Source organism: Lepus europaeus, chromosome 5 (genome assembly GCF_033115175.1).
Source record: "Lepus europaeus isolate LE1 chromosome 5, mLepTim1.pri, whole genome shotgun sequence".
NCBI lineage: Eukaryota > Metazoa > Chordata > Mammalia > Lagomorpha > Leporidae > Lepus > Lepus europaeus.
In genome coordinates, this window is record NC_084831.1 from 111844992 (window position 1) to 111862377 (window position 17386).

At 39.5% G+C, this 17386-nt stretch overlaps 1 protein-coding gene across 1 annotated transcript in view; it reads right to left on the reverse strand.

The window, feature by feature from the left end:
- The window catches only part of SPAG17 (sperm associated antigen 17), a 249496-nt gene that overhangs the window by 74021 nt on the left and 158089 nt on the right, over window positions 1–17386 (reverse strand). Inside the window, exons 25-28 of the mRNA XM_062193510.1 lie at window positions 13231–13406; window positions 10683–10800; window positions 7773–7951; window positions 3900–4059 (exon numbers count right to left, since the gene is read on the reverse strand). Of these exons, the coding sequence (XP_062049494.1) occupies window positions 3900–4059; window positions 7773–7951; window positions 10683–10800; window positions 13231–13406 (633 nt within the window). The remainder of the gene's footprint in view (window positions 1–3899; window positions 4060–7772; window positions 7952–10682; window positions 10801–13230; window positions 13407–17386) is intronic.

A 17386-nucleotide genomic window follows, 5' to 3' on the forward strand; every position in this document is an offset into this window, starting at 1 on the left:
AAGCCCAATATTTTCCTTCTGGAATGAATAAAAAGAAACCCACAATTAGTCAAATAATTTGAAAGTGTAATCTAAAAAGAACACAAAGAATAGTTGAAATGAAGTTTACACTGTCTTCCAAGTAGTAATTATACCGACAGCCAATTTTTGTAGAGCAATACTGGAAACAAGAAGATTGTCAATGTTCTGAGAGAAAACAGATGTCAATCGAAAATTCTACAATCAGCAAAATTATCTTTTAAGAATAAAGGAAGGGCAGGCTCTGTGGCACAGCATGTTAAACCACTGCCTGAAGTTCTGATGTCGCATATGGGTGCCAGTTAAAGTCGTGCTCCACTTCCGATCCAGCTCCCTGCTAATATGCCTGGGAAAGCACTCATGTGGGAGACCTGAAAGAAGCTCCTGGTTCCTGGCTTCAGCCTGGCCTAGCCCCAGCCCTTGCAGCCATCTAGGGAGTGAATCAGTGGATAGAAGATCTCTCTCTCTTTCTCTTTCTCTGTCTCTCCCTCTCTGTAATTCTTTCACATAAATAAATAAATTAATTAATTAATTAATTTTTAAAAAAGAAATAAAGACAGCATAAAGACATTATCAGCAACTGTCAATAATACAAGAAGTAGACTTAAATCTCTAAAGGAAAATTTTTTAAATTGGATTTTTAAAATACCCACTTATATGTTGCTCACAAGAGACACATTTAAACATAAAATATAGGAAATAAAATATGAGTTTGGAAAAAGTTAGACTGGTAAAGTGTTAAGCAATAGCAAGCTACTGGAGCTATAATAATGAAAGAAAAATATGTATTATGGTGAAAAAAGAATCATAGAATAAAAACTTAGGCATTATGATGAAAGATTAAATTTACCTTAAAGTATAATTCTAAAGTTGTTAATATCTAAAATAACATCCTCAAAATATCTTACAGAATTCCAAAACAGACTAATTTATTTTAAATTAAATAAATTAAAAAAAATAAAGTAAAGAAATAAAGATTAAATTATAAGGAATACAGCACGGAAGAGACTACTCTTTCAAGAGACTGGAGCACCCTTGTGCTGAATAGACTGATAGAGAAGATCAAAGCAAATTAGTAAGGATAGAGAATAAGGGTTGGGAACTTTTGGCCTGCAAAGCAAATAAGGCCTGCTGTATGTTTTATATAGCCTGTAATATTATTGTTCTTTTTAAATTTTTAAACAGATTTGAAAAAAATAGAAGAAAATTTTGTGACACATAAAAGTTATTTGAAATTCAAATTTTAGAGTCCATAAATAAAGTTTTATTGGCACACAACAGACTCAGGCTTCTTTAATGGTGGATTGTCCATGGCTGCTTTTGTGCTCTAACCATAGGTTTGAGTAGTTGGGACAGAGATGGAGACCAGATGACCCATAGTCTCAAACATTTACTATCTTGCTTTTTACAGAAAAGTTTGCTGTGTCCAGATATAGATGGGGATACAGAAATAACACAACTAGCAAGTGTCACCTAGTAAACATAAAGAGAACACTGTATCAAAATGGATATATGCTCTTTTAATACCTAGAATTTTTTAAAACCTTCACCATATATGCGGCCATAAATCTCGTTTTAACAATTTCGAACAATTAGTTAAGAATCAAATAAAGAAAAACCAAACACTTCATAGGTTTGGAAATTTAGAAACACATTTAAATAATACAAGGGTCAAATAAAATATTATAATGGAAATCAAACAATATTTAGAACCAGAAAATAATGAAAATACTAAATATTTCTTATGAAATATTATATAATTGTGAGGTGGGAGAACATTGCTGGATTTGTAAGTACGGGACTATGAAATTCCATTCCTTCATAAAATAATGGAACACCAGGAAAATGATCAAAGTCAACTTTTCCAGAACTTTGGTAAATGGCCAAAACATTTTAACAATCTGGGGAACAATGCAAGAAAAATGACGAATACCAGTAAGACCAGCTGCTTTGTGGTGTTACAGTTCTTTTAGTTTGGATGAAATAATGTGGAGTATTATTCTCCAATAAAAGGAAGCTGGCTGCTAAGTCACTAAATGAAGTGGGTGAATCTTAAACGCACATTAAATGAGAGAAGCTGGGCTGGAAAGGCTGCAGGCGGCGTGATTCCAAATACATGACATTCTGGGAAAGGCAGACCTGCAGGGACAGGAAAAGGGTCCCCTGTTGGCAGGAGTTCAGGGAGGGAGTGCCTGGCTCCAAGCAGAGGGAAGAGAAGGGTGAGTAGGTGAGGCCCAGGGAATCTGGGGGTGGTGACATCATCCCCTGTGAGTCTGAAGTGGTGGATTCAGAACGCTATGCAGCTGTCCTACCCATAGAATGCACACTGAGTGAACCTGAGAGTAAAATACACACGTCAGCTCGCTATCATGTGAAACACTGGTTCAGCAATAGTAAAATACGGATCACCTTCAGCAACGTGTTCAAGAAAGGGAGGACTGAGCCAGGAAGAGATGAGGTAGGGGGAGTTCTCTGTGCTTTCTGCTCACTCTTCCTGTAAACCCAAGATTGCTCTGAAGACGTACCTACGACTTTTTCTAAACGTGGGTGCATCGTCTTGTGTGGAAGGGCTCTGAGGAAACCTAGGATACAGCATGTTGCGAGCAGAAGTCCCCCACGTCCAGGTCCAGCTCCGAGAAGCAGCTACACAGACTGTTCCTGCATCAGCCCCTCTTGTGTCAAGAACTGGGGAACTTGGAAAGCCATAGGGTGGTGCCATCGTTTATGTCTCCAACCAGGAGCCTCCTGCTCTTACTAAAGGGAAATGTGTTTTCCACATTTTGAGCAATCAAAAAAGGAATTCAGTTTGCCTCCACATAGGTACTAGGTACTATGGTGGAACGTGAAATTGATGACAAAAAAGAGTAAATACTGGCTTCAATAAAGCTTATGAGAAACTAAGGAAATATTGTAAGGCACAAAAGCGGCAGTGTAATTTAAGGGTCAGGTGCATTATTTGCTGGCTTAGAGAGCGCAAGGTAGTTACTTAACCTCTCTGTGTCTTGGTTTTGTCAGGGATTATTAAAGTATGCTCCTCAGCAGGATGCTCTGTAGGCTGATTTAGCATTTAAAATATTCAGAATTGTTCCTGGGTGCTATGCATGCATATATAACAACATGGGAAAATGTCTGGTACTTAATACTCCTAACAGAAAATAGTATGTAATGCTGTGATTACAATGAAAATTCATATGCATGCACAGGGTGCCTCAAAAAGTTTGTGGAAAATGTGTATTATAAGAATCATTAAATTCCTAAATATGTATTTATGAAATGCATGAAGTTTGTATGCCTTAAAAAAAGGTTAAAAGAAAACTTTATATGAATTTCATATACCAAAATGAACTTGCTGTTAAGTTCATTTTCCATGAACTTTAAAAGATTATTTATTTACTTATTTATGTATTCAACTGAAAGGCAGAGTGAAGAGAGAGAGAAAGAGAGAAGGAAAAAGAGAAAGAGAGAGTGACTGCACATTTACTAGTATACTTCCCAAATGCTTCCAACATACAGGACTGGGCCAGGCTGAATCCAGGAGGCAGGAACTCAACCCAGGTCTCCCACATGCGTGGCAGGGACCCAAGTACTTGAGCCAGCACCTGCTGTCTCCTCGAGTGTGCATTAGCAGGAAGCTGGAATCAGGAGCAGAGCCAGGACTTTAACCCAGGCCCTCTAATAGGGGAACAGGCATCCCAAGCGATGTATTAACTACTGCACCAAACACTTGTCCTTCCACAAGCCTTTGAAAGCACCTTTGCGTGTGTGAATATGTTAAATATATTAGTAGAAAAGACAAGATGTACAATAACAGTATTGAACAATTACTAAGCATTTGAAGACTTTATTAAATCCATTATCAGTCAAGAGGCTTCCAGTGTTACCTTTCTTTGTGATGGCAATCTCAGATGGAGCTGTTTCTGATTTTTGCTGAGAAGCTGAGTCGATTAAATCTCCATCATGAGGGCTCGGTGACATTTCCGGAGGAGGATGAACAGGGCCGGAATTGGGACTACTGCTCACAGCGCCGTCTGCAAAGAGAATCTGAAGGAAGAAGAAAAGTTCTCAGCATTCTACACAGCAAGGAAGAAGCTAACAATAAGCACCATGTGACAAACTGAACAATCTCAAAATCAAAGAAGCAGTTCTGTTTGCAGTCCTCCTGACTCTCAGAAAGCATGTTATAGAAGGTTAGATTTGGAGTTCAGAGACACTAGCTTAATAGTCAGTGTGATTTTTTTATTTTTCCGTTTATCTTGTTCTTTTTTCTTCATGTCCCATTTTTGGATTAAGTTTTACTGTTTTTTCTATTCTTTACCCTTCCCTTGTTCAGTGAGGGAAATTTTATACTCTGAAGTGTGATCAGATACTTCAATGTTTAATATCTATTAATATCTACTATGTATATACAGGCATTGTATGACATCTGTCTAGTATCAGTCTGTATAGCCTCCTAATAAACATGGCAAGGAATCAAATGTCCACGTGATTCCTTTTTTTTTTTTTTTTTTTTAAATGGACACACACACACAGAAAGAAAGAGAGAGAGAGAGAGAGAGAGAGAGATATCTTCCTCTTGCTGATTCATTCCCTAGTGGCTTCCACAGCCAGAGCTGGGCCAGACTTAAGCCCAGAGGTGGGAAGCCCATCCATGTCTCCAAAGTGGATGGCAGGAAGAACTAGGAGAAGGAAGCTGCATCCAAAGTAGAGTGGGATTCAAACCCGGCACTCTGAGATGAGAGCACGTCAACCCACTGTGCCACCATGCTCAGCCTCACCTGATTCTTACTCATTTATAGGAACTGATTCCCTTTTCTGAGATCTTCTATCTATGCAGTCCTAAAAAGTGCAAGATGACTCATTTTCATGATCTTCTAAAGATTATTACAGCCGATCCATTACTGCCATCCTGATTGACAACTGGTTCCCTGTTTGATCTGAATTCTTTCTTTCTTTTTTTTTTTTTAAGTTCTGGGCAGATTTCTTATGTTTTTATTTTTTTCCTTCATTCTTATTATTTCCATATTCTGAAAATTCTACTATGTCAATGCCCATTCCACATCTTTTAACTTTTACTCATAATCCATCCCTTCTGCCAATTGATACTTCACAATTATTTTTAATTTTTAACATTTGATTTTTTTATAGAATTTTTTCTTTCTTATTTTATGGACTGCTACTCTTTTATCTCTGCCCATATTCCTTTTACTTACTTTAAAACTATTTCTTGCTTCTCAACTTTTATTTTTAGATGATATTTTTAAAATTTACTGAACTTTGTACTTTCCTTTTCTGCGGTTGGTTTCTCATAAAAAACTGTACAGGCTAGGAGAGAATGGAGAGACATAGTCCAAGTCCTAAAAGAAAAAACTGTCAACCTGAATACTCCACTCAGTAAAGCTCTCATTTATAAATCAAGTTGAAATAAACATCTTCAAAAACAAAGAGATTGAAAGAATTTGTCTCCATTCATCCAGCTTTACAAAAGATGCTTAAGGATGTGCTACACACAGAAACACAGATAGTCATCATTATAAAAGAATGTGAAGGCAGAAAATCTCCTAGTAAAAGTAGAAAAGAAAATCCAAAACAAACAATAGGAAAATTTATGGGAAACTGGTAGGACTAGGTTATTACTTATCAATAATAATCTTGAATGTAAATGGTCTAAATTTTCCAATTAAAAGATACAGATTGGCAGAATAGATTAAAAAACAAGATTCGTATATTTGCTGCCTACAAGAAACACACTTCACTAACGAAGATACATATGGACTGAAAATAAAATGATGGTAAAAGATATTCCATGCTAATGGAAAGCAAAAAGAGCAAGCATAGCCATCCTAATATCAGATAATACGGACTTTAAGACAAAAACAGTTAAAAGAAGGGCATTATGTAGTGATTAAGAAATCAATTCGACAGGAAGATGTGACTATAACAAACATATATGTACCCATGCCAGGGTGCCTGGCTATTTAAAACAAATGTTAATGGATCTAAAAGGAGACATAGACTCCAATTCAATAATAACGGGGGACTTCAACACCCCACTTTCATCAATGGACAGATCAACAAGACAGAAAATCAACAAAAAAGCAACAGAGCAAATTGACGTGAAGGATCTAGTGAACCTAACAGATGTCTACAGAACATTTCACCCCACAGCTGCAGAATGCACATTCTTTTCATCAGTGCATGGAACTTTCCCTAGGATGCATCAGATGCTAGGCCATAAAGCAAGTCCCAATAAATTCAAAAAAATTGAAAATGTACCACGTATCTTTTCTGACTACAGTGAAATGAAGCTGGAAATTAACAAATTAAGAAAAATAGAAACTATGCAAGCACACAGACACTGAACAACACTCCTGAATGAGCAGTGGGTCATAGAAAAAATTAGAATGGAAATAAGTAAATCCCTAGAAATGAATGAAGATGACAATATGACATACTATAACTTATGAGACACAGCAAAACCAGTATTAAAAGGAAAGTTTATAACAATTAGTATCTACATAAAGAAATCAGAAAGGGATCAAATAAATGATTTATCAATGCATCTCAAAATAGGAGGAAAGAAATAATTAAAAATAGAGAAGAAATAAACAAAATTGAAACAAAAATTACAAAAGAACAGTGAAATAAAGAGCTGGTTTTTTAAAAAATTAAATAAGATTGATATACCACTGAACCATCTAACCAAAAAAAGGGGGGTGGGGAGAAGACCTAAATTAATAAAATCAGAGATGAAAAAGGAGATGTTACAGCAGACAGCACCTAATAAAAACAATCATCAGGAATCACTACAAACAGCTATGTGCCAACAAGCTGGAATATCTTGAAGAAATGGATAGATTTCTGGACTCATACAATCTACCAAAATTGAGTCATGAAGACATAGAAAATCTAAGTAGACCAATAACCAGTACAGAGATTGAACCAGTAATAAAGACCCTCCCAACAAAGAAAAGCCCAGGACTGGATGGTTTCATTGGTGAATCCTACCAGACTTTTATAGAACAACTAATTCCAATTTTTCTCAAACTGTTCAACAGAATTTTAATCCTCTGAAACTCCTTCTATGAGGCCAGCATCATCTTAATTCCCAAACCAGAAAAAGATACAATAAAGAATGAATTTATTATTTGAATATTTTTCTTTTTTTAAAAAAAATTTATTTTATTTATTTGAAAAAGTTAGAGAGAGAGGTAGAGACAGAGAGGTCTTCCATCCTCTAGTTCACTCCCCAGATGGCCACAACGGCTGGAGATGTACCGATCCGAAGCCAGGAGCCAGGAGCTTCCTCCAGGTCTCCCAAATGGGTGCAGGGGCCCAAGGACTTGGGCCATCTTCTACTGCTATCCCAGGCCATAACAGAGAGCTGGATCGGAAGAGGAGCAGCCAGGACTAGAACTAGCGCCCATATGGGATGCCGGTGCTTCAGGCCAGGGCTTTAACCCGCTGTGCCACAGTGCCGGCCCCATTTTTTTTAAAGGTTGCTTGAGAAGGAGAGGTGGTAGATGCTGTGTGAAGGCTGTAATCTGCACTACGCATAAACAGGAGAAGTGTATTTGTATTCTGTTTTGTAGTCTCCCCCTCTTCCCAACTATACTGTGCTTCATTCTTTATTTTAAAGTGCCATCCCATTTCCAAGTGATTGTTTCTCTTCTCTCTACAGTAATGTTCCTTACCCACAGCTTTCCTGTCTTTTACTTTAAGGCAGGAAAGGGTAATTCATCTCTCAATCCTCTCACCTGCGTGGATCCATCCAACATATACTTGATGACTGTGCCTTGACAGGTGATGACCCTCGATGCCTCCTGCACCATGGGTAGCATCGCCGTTTTATAGAACTCATAGTGCTTCACCCTCTGGGGGTAGCTCTGACGCACCATGATTTCCCAGGTGGGCTCCTCATCCACAACATGTTGACCTTAAAAAAAGAATAAAGCTTTACTGTGAACTGGACAATGCTCTGGGGATGGGATTAGATCTTCCTCCTCAAGGCTTTTCATTCTGTTGCCTGCATCTGAATAATACCATGGTTTCCATATCATGACAGATGACCCAGGACACTGGTTCCTTGCTGCCCTTCACATGTGGTGAAGATGATCCTCTACAAGCACCTAAGAGGAAACTTCTCTGTGCGTAAGTCAGTTTTTCTAATTCCTTCCATGACATCTCAGGGCAGAATTATGGAGGAAGCAGAGCCTTGCTTTCATGCTTCCACTCCTCACCCTGCACTCATTGGTGCCTTCCTCACACTTTCGACTAAACTCTCACTTCTGGGTACACAATACTGCAATGGGGCCATCTGGTTGCCCCAGGGAGGTAACTCAGGGTCTCCCCTCCTATGTTATCCCTCGTTTTTCAAAGCTAACACAGTCCCCTCATTTCTAACCAAATGCAGATTTCTCCCAGTGCTCCTCTGTTAGCTGGCAGTCAAGGAGAAAAAACACCCAATTAAGCTTCTTAATGAGGTTATATTTTTATGGAGAAACCCTGGAATAATGGGACTTACTAAGGTTTTGTTAACTGAATGTGTGTGTGTGTGTGTGTGTGTGTGTGTGTGTGTGAGAGAGAGAGAGAGAGAGAGAGAGAGAGAGAGAGAGAGAGAGAGAGAAACCACCTCAACAACTTTCACTTTCCAGGGTTTTAAGGTTAACGGACTCTTAGAGAGACTATAACTTCTCTACAGTCACAAAACCTGCAAGCAGCAGAACTGGGATTTGAATCTGTGAAAACAATGTGAAACTGTGAAAACAATCACCACGACCACAACCAAAACAGACAAAACAACAAACTAACTTGTGAACTGTATGCTCTAGGTTAGAATGTATTTTCTCTTTTCATTCAAAAGTCTCCAGGAAAGAACTCAAACCTAGGCTCTTTCATCTTATACCACGGTCACCAACCCTCCCTGTGTCCACAGCTGACCGTGACAGAGGTTTTGCTGCTTCGGCATTTATGTTGTCATCATGTTCAGATTTGCATTAGGACATTCATAACATATGGAAGACTTTCAAAAGATGGTGTGTTCCAGGCAGATTTATTATTAACCACATTGTCTCCCCTGACATATGGATGGAAATATCAGGGTAGATGATATGCCTAATAGAAAAGGCAGATGAAAGTTACTAAGCTGGGGTTTGGTAAGAGGACCAAGTAAACAAACTATATGTATCCTCTTGAACTTCAAAACAGCATTCCTCCCAGTATACTCTAGCATCTTAGACACTGGTAGTAATCATCCAGTATGGTGGGGCCAGGTGGAAACTTGGGCCAGTCGGGGTCCTCGGAACTAGACGAGGGATCTAGATTCTATTTTTAACAATTTAGGAAACTTAATGAAAAGAAAAATTACAGCAAAATAGCTGAACTATTATATTTGGTGTCTTTTGGCTGGCAAGTAAATGCAATACTGGATTATTTTTATGTTGGCATAGACTTTTCCTTTGATAGATACACTTTTCAAACTCACTGTCCTTAAGGGAAGTATAATAAAGAAAAATATTTGGTTGTAAAAAATATCAAGATCCATTGAAATAATCTAACAATCATCAACTGAGAACTCATGGTGGGGCAGTAACTTGAAAGGGCTGCAGTGTTCACCAGTGTCAGAGCCAGAACTCAAATCCTAGCTCAGCATTTTCCATTTTGCATTTCCTACCTTCACAGCAATAGTGGGTCTCCAAACAAATGATGTTTGTTAGACCCAACCACCAAAGCTGATGCCCACCACGTTTATTAAATTAGTCCTTCTTGTACTTGTTTATTAATTGGAACAGGTTAAGAGCCATGTACGCAATCAATAGAAATGACAGGCTCTGCGGCTGGCACTGTGGTGCAGTGGGCTAAAGCCGTAGCCTGAAGCGCCAGCAACCATATGGGCACCTGTTCAAGTCCCATCTGCTCCACTTCCAATCCAGCTCTCTGCTAATGTGCCTGGGAAAGTAGCAGAGGATGGCCCAAGTCCTCGGGCCCCTGCACCCATGTGGGAGACCTGTAAGAAGCTCCAGGCTCCTGGCTTCAGATTGGCTCAGCCCTGGCCGTAGTGGCAATTTGGGAAGTGAACCAGTGGATGGAAGACCTCTCTCTCTCTCTCTCTCTCTCTCTCTCTCTAACTTTTTCAAATAAACAAAATGAATCTTAAAAAAAAAAAGAAATGACAAGCTCTATAAAGTTATATACTGACTTGCTGTCTTTGTTCACTTATCTCTACTCTGTGCTCAGTGTCTTTGGTCAGAAAGTCCAAGTACAGGACTGTAGTTTTCTAGAGAGACAAGAAGACAGAGGGGCCACACAGGAATTGTAAGGTCATTGGCTTTCTCTCTGTGCCACTTAATAGCTAGATGACCTTGGGCAACCTGTCAAACCTCTGATGCCTCAATTTCTTTAATTTGTAACATGCAGGTTTAGTACTTCGGTCATGATACTTATATATTTTTTTCATGTATGTTCAGTACTTAGGTAGTACTTGGCCATGGGAAGTGCTCAAAAACTCATCAATATTATGATTCTCATTCTTTAAAAATAGTCTCTTGCCCACTGCCAACCAGAAGTATGAACTGGTAGGAAAACATACAATTTTCAATGGTGGTTTAACTGTTTTCTTTAATGCATTTGCCACTGCCTCCCTGTCCCACCCCCTAGGCAGCACTCACCTGTAAACTCCTGCCCAATGAAGGTCAACAGGAGCCCATTGGGGCAAGACACATTTAGGTTTTGGAAGGTGGGAACATAGGTACTCTCCGGTAAAACTGTTTCTTGTTCTACTTCTTCCTGTAAACAATTTAGCACATGAACAATGGCTTGCAAAATTTCAAACGAGCTATTATTTATTTTGACTAAGCAATGATGTGCTGAGAGCATAGGATGTGACCTGCACACAGCTAGGCAGACCGTGCAATAGAGCTTGAAAGCATGCATGAATTTCTGCCTTTGAACAAATCTACTCTGCTTTTATAATGGCCACAGACAGGTGAGGCAATTAAATGATAATACAAAACAGCTGGCACATCTTTCCTCAGAAAAGGGAGCTATTAAAGCTAATAAGCTGCACCCGCATGGGAGACCAGGAGGAAGCACCTGGCTCCTGGCTTCGGATCGGCGCAGCGCCAGCCGTAGCGGCCATTTGGGGGGTGAACCTACGGAAGGAAGACCTTTCTCTCTGTCTCTCTCTCTCTCTCTCACTGTCTAACTCTGCCTGTTAAAAAAAAAAAAAAACTAATAAGAATAATTGGGGAAGGATTTGTGAAGAGTTGGGGCTTGAAGTGGCCCTTGAAAGATGCTTCCTTTTGTATGTATAGGTTTAAGGGTGATGCAGTGGTGTGATTCTTGGCATTCCACTAAACTTTATACATTGGCTCCTACTATCTAATGTCTTAGTATTAAGAAGTGGGGCCTTTTAGAAAGTGATTGAGTCAAGAGAGTTCCATGTGCATGAACAGGATTAGTGCCCTCATAAAACAGGGTGAAGGGAACTCCCTTGCTCCTTATGCCACATGAGAACACAGAGAAGAGCTATAAACAGGTCCTTACTGGGTACGGAATCTGCCAGCATCTTCATATTGGAATTCCCAGCCTCTAAAATTGTAATAAGCTTGTGTAGTTTGTAAATCACTCAGTGTAAGGTACATTGTTATAGCAGCCCAAGTAGACTAACATAGGCAAAGTATATGGGAAACCAAAATTTCTACTCTTACTGGATAATTCCTACAGTTTGAGTGCTAGGGATATTATACTGTTAGCATATTTGTCCATACTTTTTGATAAAGAACACTCATTGATTTTGTAGCAACTAAGATCAGTAAAAGATAATGAAATGTTATTTATAAATTAGTGATGGTTTGGTGTTCATTCTGTGCCGCTTATACCTAAGTCCCCTGCTTGGTTATACTGTCACAAGAGTGAAAGTTATTTAGTAACTTCCAAATAATCCCTAATTACAATTATTTCAGTTTTTTTTTCAGTTTTCTTTTTCTAGGCACTAAAGGTATTCTAACTAATAACCCATTGCTAGATCTTTAGTTCAGTCCAATTAGTCTTTTATTGTTGATTGTTGAGGTTGGTGTGCTTTTCTTTTGTCACTGGAAGGGGAAAATGTCAATGATTAGCTAAAATGAATTAAAAACACAGATCAAAATTAAGAGGAAAAAAGCTTAGGATATTTTGTACATGAATAAAATAGTCAAGCCTGCAAACCTGCCATGTCAATTCCATTGTTACACATGAAGCCAGTAACCACACAATGCTTTTCCATTATCATGTTTTATAAATCTTGGGCCAACTATTGAGTTTGATATCTAGTTGTTTTAGGTCAAATTAATTTTAAATGAATTATCCAGAGTTCATTTTGTTCAAAACATTTGTTTTGAACCTTTTTTATGTAACAAGGGACAAGTGACCTGGTATGAGAAATTTCATCTATTATATCTGTGTTAACATGGTACAGAGGCAAAGAAACATTTAAACTCATAACTTTTAAGGAATTAGAATCTGAAACTCATGTCCTTGAGCACTTCTCAACACAATTTTCTCTTTTAATAAGTTGAGTATCTGTACATTGTACTTTTAGTTGTACATTTTAAGAGTCAAGATTTAAAATTCTTTCCTTATTTTCCTTCTTTTAGAATCTTCTGTTGATCTGTATTCTACTATAAAATATTTAAAGTTAAATCGCGGGTATCTGAATGTGTATGCATGTGTGTGGGGGGGCATGTGTGATGTATGCATGTGTGTGTGGGCATGTGTGTATGTAGCATGTAAATGTGTGGGACCTTTGAGGAAGGGTTGGAGGTGGAAATGGTCTACTCTTGAACTAGCAGTAGGCTGTCCCTTGGTCCTGACAGATTCTTAGCACATCAATATCTTAATTCAAGTCTACCAAATAGCTTAGTTAGAACTTTGCTTTCTGTTATTCTTCTCTATTGAGCTAAATAAAGCACTAAAAATAAAGAATTTTAGGAACTTGACCAATAGCAAAGAAAATCCAAGAATCAGGTTGAGAAAAAGGTTTAATCAACCCTTCAGTTCTTAGAATGAATGACGATTTGTATTTGTGTTACAACAACATGTCTTGTGAAGTTGGAATCCATTTTCTGTGTGCAAATCAATCCTTTGTGTCCATTTAAAACTGACACTACAAGTAATGTCAGTATATCCACACAGTAAAATCTATGCATTATAACAACACTAGTGATGTTCATTTACCTTTTTCTCCTCTTCTTTTGGGTGTTCCTCTTCTTTAAGAGAGTCTTTGGGTTTTTCTTTGCCTTTTATTTTCCCCTTTGCTTTGCCTTGAGGAACAGTTACTGTAACAGGAATTACTGTTGGAATATGTATTGAAGGGATATTCAACATTGTTTCCAAATTAGGATCCTTGTCCTCTAGAACCAGAAAAAAGGAAAACAAATAAACATTCCTATTTGATATGCTTATTAAATAACACATATACCTCAAAATTGTATCTGTTGGCAATAATTTTACCTTACTAAATGAGTGTTTTTCAAAAAGTTCATAGAAAATGGAACTAAAAGATACGTTTATTTGGGTGAAAAAAATTTTGAAATTTATGGATAGCATTTTTTAAGGATTTATTTATTTACCCAAAAGACAGGGCCACAAAGAGGCAGAGAGAGAGAGAGAGAGAGATGTTTTCCATCCACTGGTTCACTTCCCAAATGGCTGCAATGGTGGAGTTGCATCAGTTAGAAGCCAGGAGCCAGGAGCCTCCTCTGGGTCCCCAATGTGGGTACAGTGGCCCAGTGACCTGGGCCATCCTCCACTGCCCTCATAGGCCAAAGCAGAGAGCTGGAGTGGAAGTGGAGCAGCTGGGACTTGAACTGGCACCCATATGGGATGCCAGCACTCTAAGTGGCAACTTTACCCGCTACACCATAGTGCCAGCCCCCATGGATAGCTTTATGAAGACCTCCTGTATGATTTATCAGTTGGAGAGATTTCAGGGCTAAAGGAATTTTTTTTTCTATTTTTTAATTTTTATTTTTTTGACAGGCAGAGTGGACAGTGAGAGAGAGATACAGAGAGAAAGGTCTTCCTTTGCTGTTGGTTCACCCTCCAATGGCCACTGCAGCCAGCGCGCTGCGGCCGGTGCACCGCACTGATCCAAAGCCAGGAGCCAGGTGCTTCTCCTGGTCTCCCATGTGGGTGTAGGGCCCAAGGACTTGGGCCATCCTCCACTGCCTTCCTGGGCCACAGCAGAGATCTGGACAGGGAGAGGAGCAACCGAGACAGAATCCAGTGCCCCGACCAGGACTAGAACTCGGTGTGCCAGCACCGCAGGCAGAGGATTAGCCTATTGAGCCGCGGCGCCAGCCTCAGGGCTAAAGGAATTGATCTGAAAATCAAGACTGCAGTCAGAAAACATGAGGTATCCAATACTATAATATGCTTAACTTAATCAAATTATTATTTCACAGGTCCTCACCTTCTCATCTACATTGTAAATTAATGGGGTAATAATAATCCCTTCATTACTTGATAAATGTTTGAAAATGAATGGAGCAACAAGAAATAATGACAAAACGATGTGTACCAGTTCCATGGAGTCAAAATAGCCCAAGTAAGATCCGCACTCAAGTAGCAAAAATAAAGACATGTTAAATAGGAAAGCAACCAATGGGATAAATAAGGAACTAGATTGTTTCTGGCTTACACGTCAGAGTAAATTTCCTAGTGGAAAGTCAATTGCGGATGATTAGCCTGTTGAGCCATGCGCCGGCCAGTCCCACATCTTAAGGCAGCATCTTCTCAGTTCATATCCCACATTTCCAATCAGTTTTAGACATCTCCTGGGTGTAGTTTTACAGACATTCCTATCTCAGTTATTAAGTCTCTCTTTTCCTGAGTGGATTAGCTTCCTATGTCCTCACTCAGTCAACGTCATGACCAATCAACACTCTGTCTCCCAATTTGGACACTGAGATCAAATACATTTTCTCTTTTTGACTCATCCTACACATCTCCAGTCGTCACAGAGCTCTCAGATTTCCCCAGAACCACTGCTCCCCTAACTCAGCATACCACCATCACCTGCTGGGTCTTTTCCAGTGCTGTCCTAAGTGATGCCCTGGCACCTCTCAAACCACCACTTCAGTGACCACATTGCTTCCCTTACTTGAAGACCTCTGCCACTCACTGCCCAAGTAGGGAACGCAACATCTTTGCAGTTTGGTTCTCATCTACCTCCACTCCAATCACACTGAATTTCAACCTTTCTATCAAGAAAGAATACTTACACATGATTATATATCTGTGCAAATGGTTCTTATTGCCCTGAATTCTTGTTCATTGTTTCTGTGTCTGGATAGTTCCCACTCATTTCTAAAGTGGCATCTTAAATCTCATCATTTTTCTCCACAGAATTTTCTTTCCATCCTCAGTACTTTGTTCATATGTAATTTCAAGCCTTATGACAGTTACTGCTCTATTCATGTTTTCCTTTCTAATTAGATATTGAGTTTTTTGAATGGCTATACCATAATTTGATTCACCTGAGTGGCTCATTGCCAGCTGCCTGACAAATAGGAAATACGGTATAGAAACTGAATGGCAGTGGGAAACTCCTCTTTCCTATTCTCGTTCCTTTACTCATTTAGTGAATACTGCGTACCTGCTACTGTGTGCCATGATTTGGAAAGAAAAACATGTAAGCAACACAGACAAGGGAAGTATATGCAGTGGGTATTTTAAATTAGCGAACTCTCAATTGCCATGTTGGGTGTTAAGTCTGTGGTCGGGGAATTGTAGGAGCCAGAAAGGCCATCTCCTCCAAGTTGTCGGCAGTCTGTCTGTGGCTGTACTGACGGGTTCACCTTTAGTATCTAGAACGACTTTCCATGCTTTTACACTAATGAGCTTTGCCGTACACTATTCCTAGTGTCTAGAATTGCCTTACTCCCTTCCCTTGATTTTTTCTTTTTTGCTTAGAAAACTCCCCCTCATCTCCAAAGACCCAGCTCTCCTACCAGTGCCACTTGCTCTGTGAAGCATTTTTCAGGGTGAGTAAGCTCTAAGCTGAGACTTGGAGGACAAGAAGATGTTGAAAAAGTGTTAGGAGAAAGTGCTCTGAGCATTAGCACAGCCTGAGCAGCCAGCCAGCCAGAAGGGAAAGCACAGTTTATTCAAGGAGCTGGAAAGCACATAATTGGGTAGGAGAGCACAATTGTCCACAGGAAAATAAATCTGGCTGGTTGTCATCTGAGGTTTGGGTAAAGAGCTGTATAGAAGGTCTATGGGAGCCTGATTGGTGTTGTTGAATTGTGGATATATTCAGTAGACCACTTGAAAGACGACAGGAAGCAAGAATGATATATTTCTCTTAGCCAAACGTACAAAGTGCTCAAAAATTTGAATTTCTTGATCTTTTTGTCTGCTTCACAGATTTATTATCTATTTCCTATCCAAAGGAAACTAAAGTATGTTTAGTTGTGTATACTTAATTAAAGGGAGAGAACTGGATTGGAAATTTGTTTATTTTTTATTTTATTTTATTTTTGACAGGCAGAGTTAGACAGAGAGAGAGAAGGAGAAACAGAGAGAAAGGTCTTCCTTCCATTGGTTCACTCCCCAGATGGCCACCACAGCCGGCGTGCTGCACTGATCAGAAGCCAGGAGCCAGGTGCTTCCTCCTGGTCTCCCATGCGGGTGCAGGGCCCAAGCACTTGGGCCATCCTCCACTGCTTTCCCAGGCCACAGCAGAGAGCTGGACTGGAAGAGGAGCAACCGGGATAGAATCCGGCGCCCTGACCGGGACTAGAACCCGGTGTGCTGGCACCACAGGCGGAGGATTAGCCTAATAAGCCGCAGCACCGGCCTTGAAAATTTGTTTAGACTTTAGCAGATAAAAAGTCTTAAATATTGATTCCATATATTTGTTTATTTTTATTTATTTATTTTTTATTTATTTGACAGGTAGAGTTTACAGGCAGTGAGAGACAGAGAGAACGGTCTTCCCTCCATTGGTTCACTCTCCAAATGGCCACAATGGCCAGAGCTACGCCGATCTGAAGCCAGGAGCCAGGAGTCTCTTCCTGGTCTCCCATGTAGGTGCAGGGGCCCAAGGACCTGGACCATCCTCCACTACTATCCCAGGCCACAGCAGAGAGCTGGACTGGAAGAGGAGCAACCGGGACTAGAACCGGCGCCCATATGGAATGCCGGCGCCGCAGGCGGAGGATTAACCTAGTGCACCACATATATTTTAAGAAATTTGTAATGTGTAGATAGTTGTTTTTACAACCCATCATACCTTCGATTTTTTAATATATAAGAAGAAAAATATATATTATCTATACTATAAACATTTTCAAATACAATACTTATAACTTGATACTAGGAATATTTG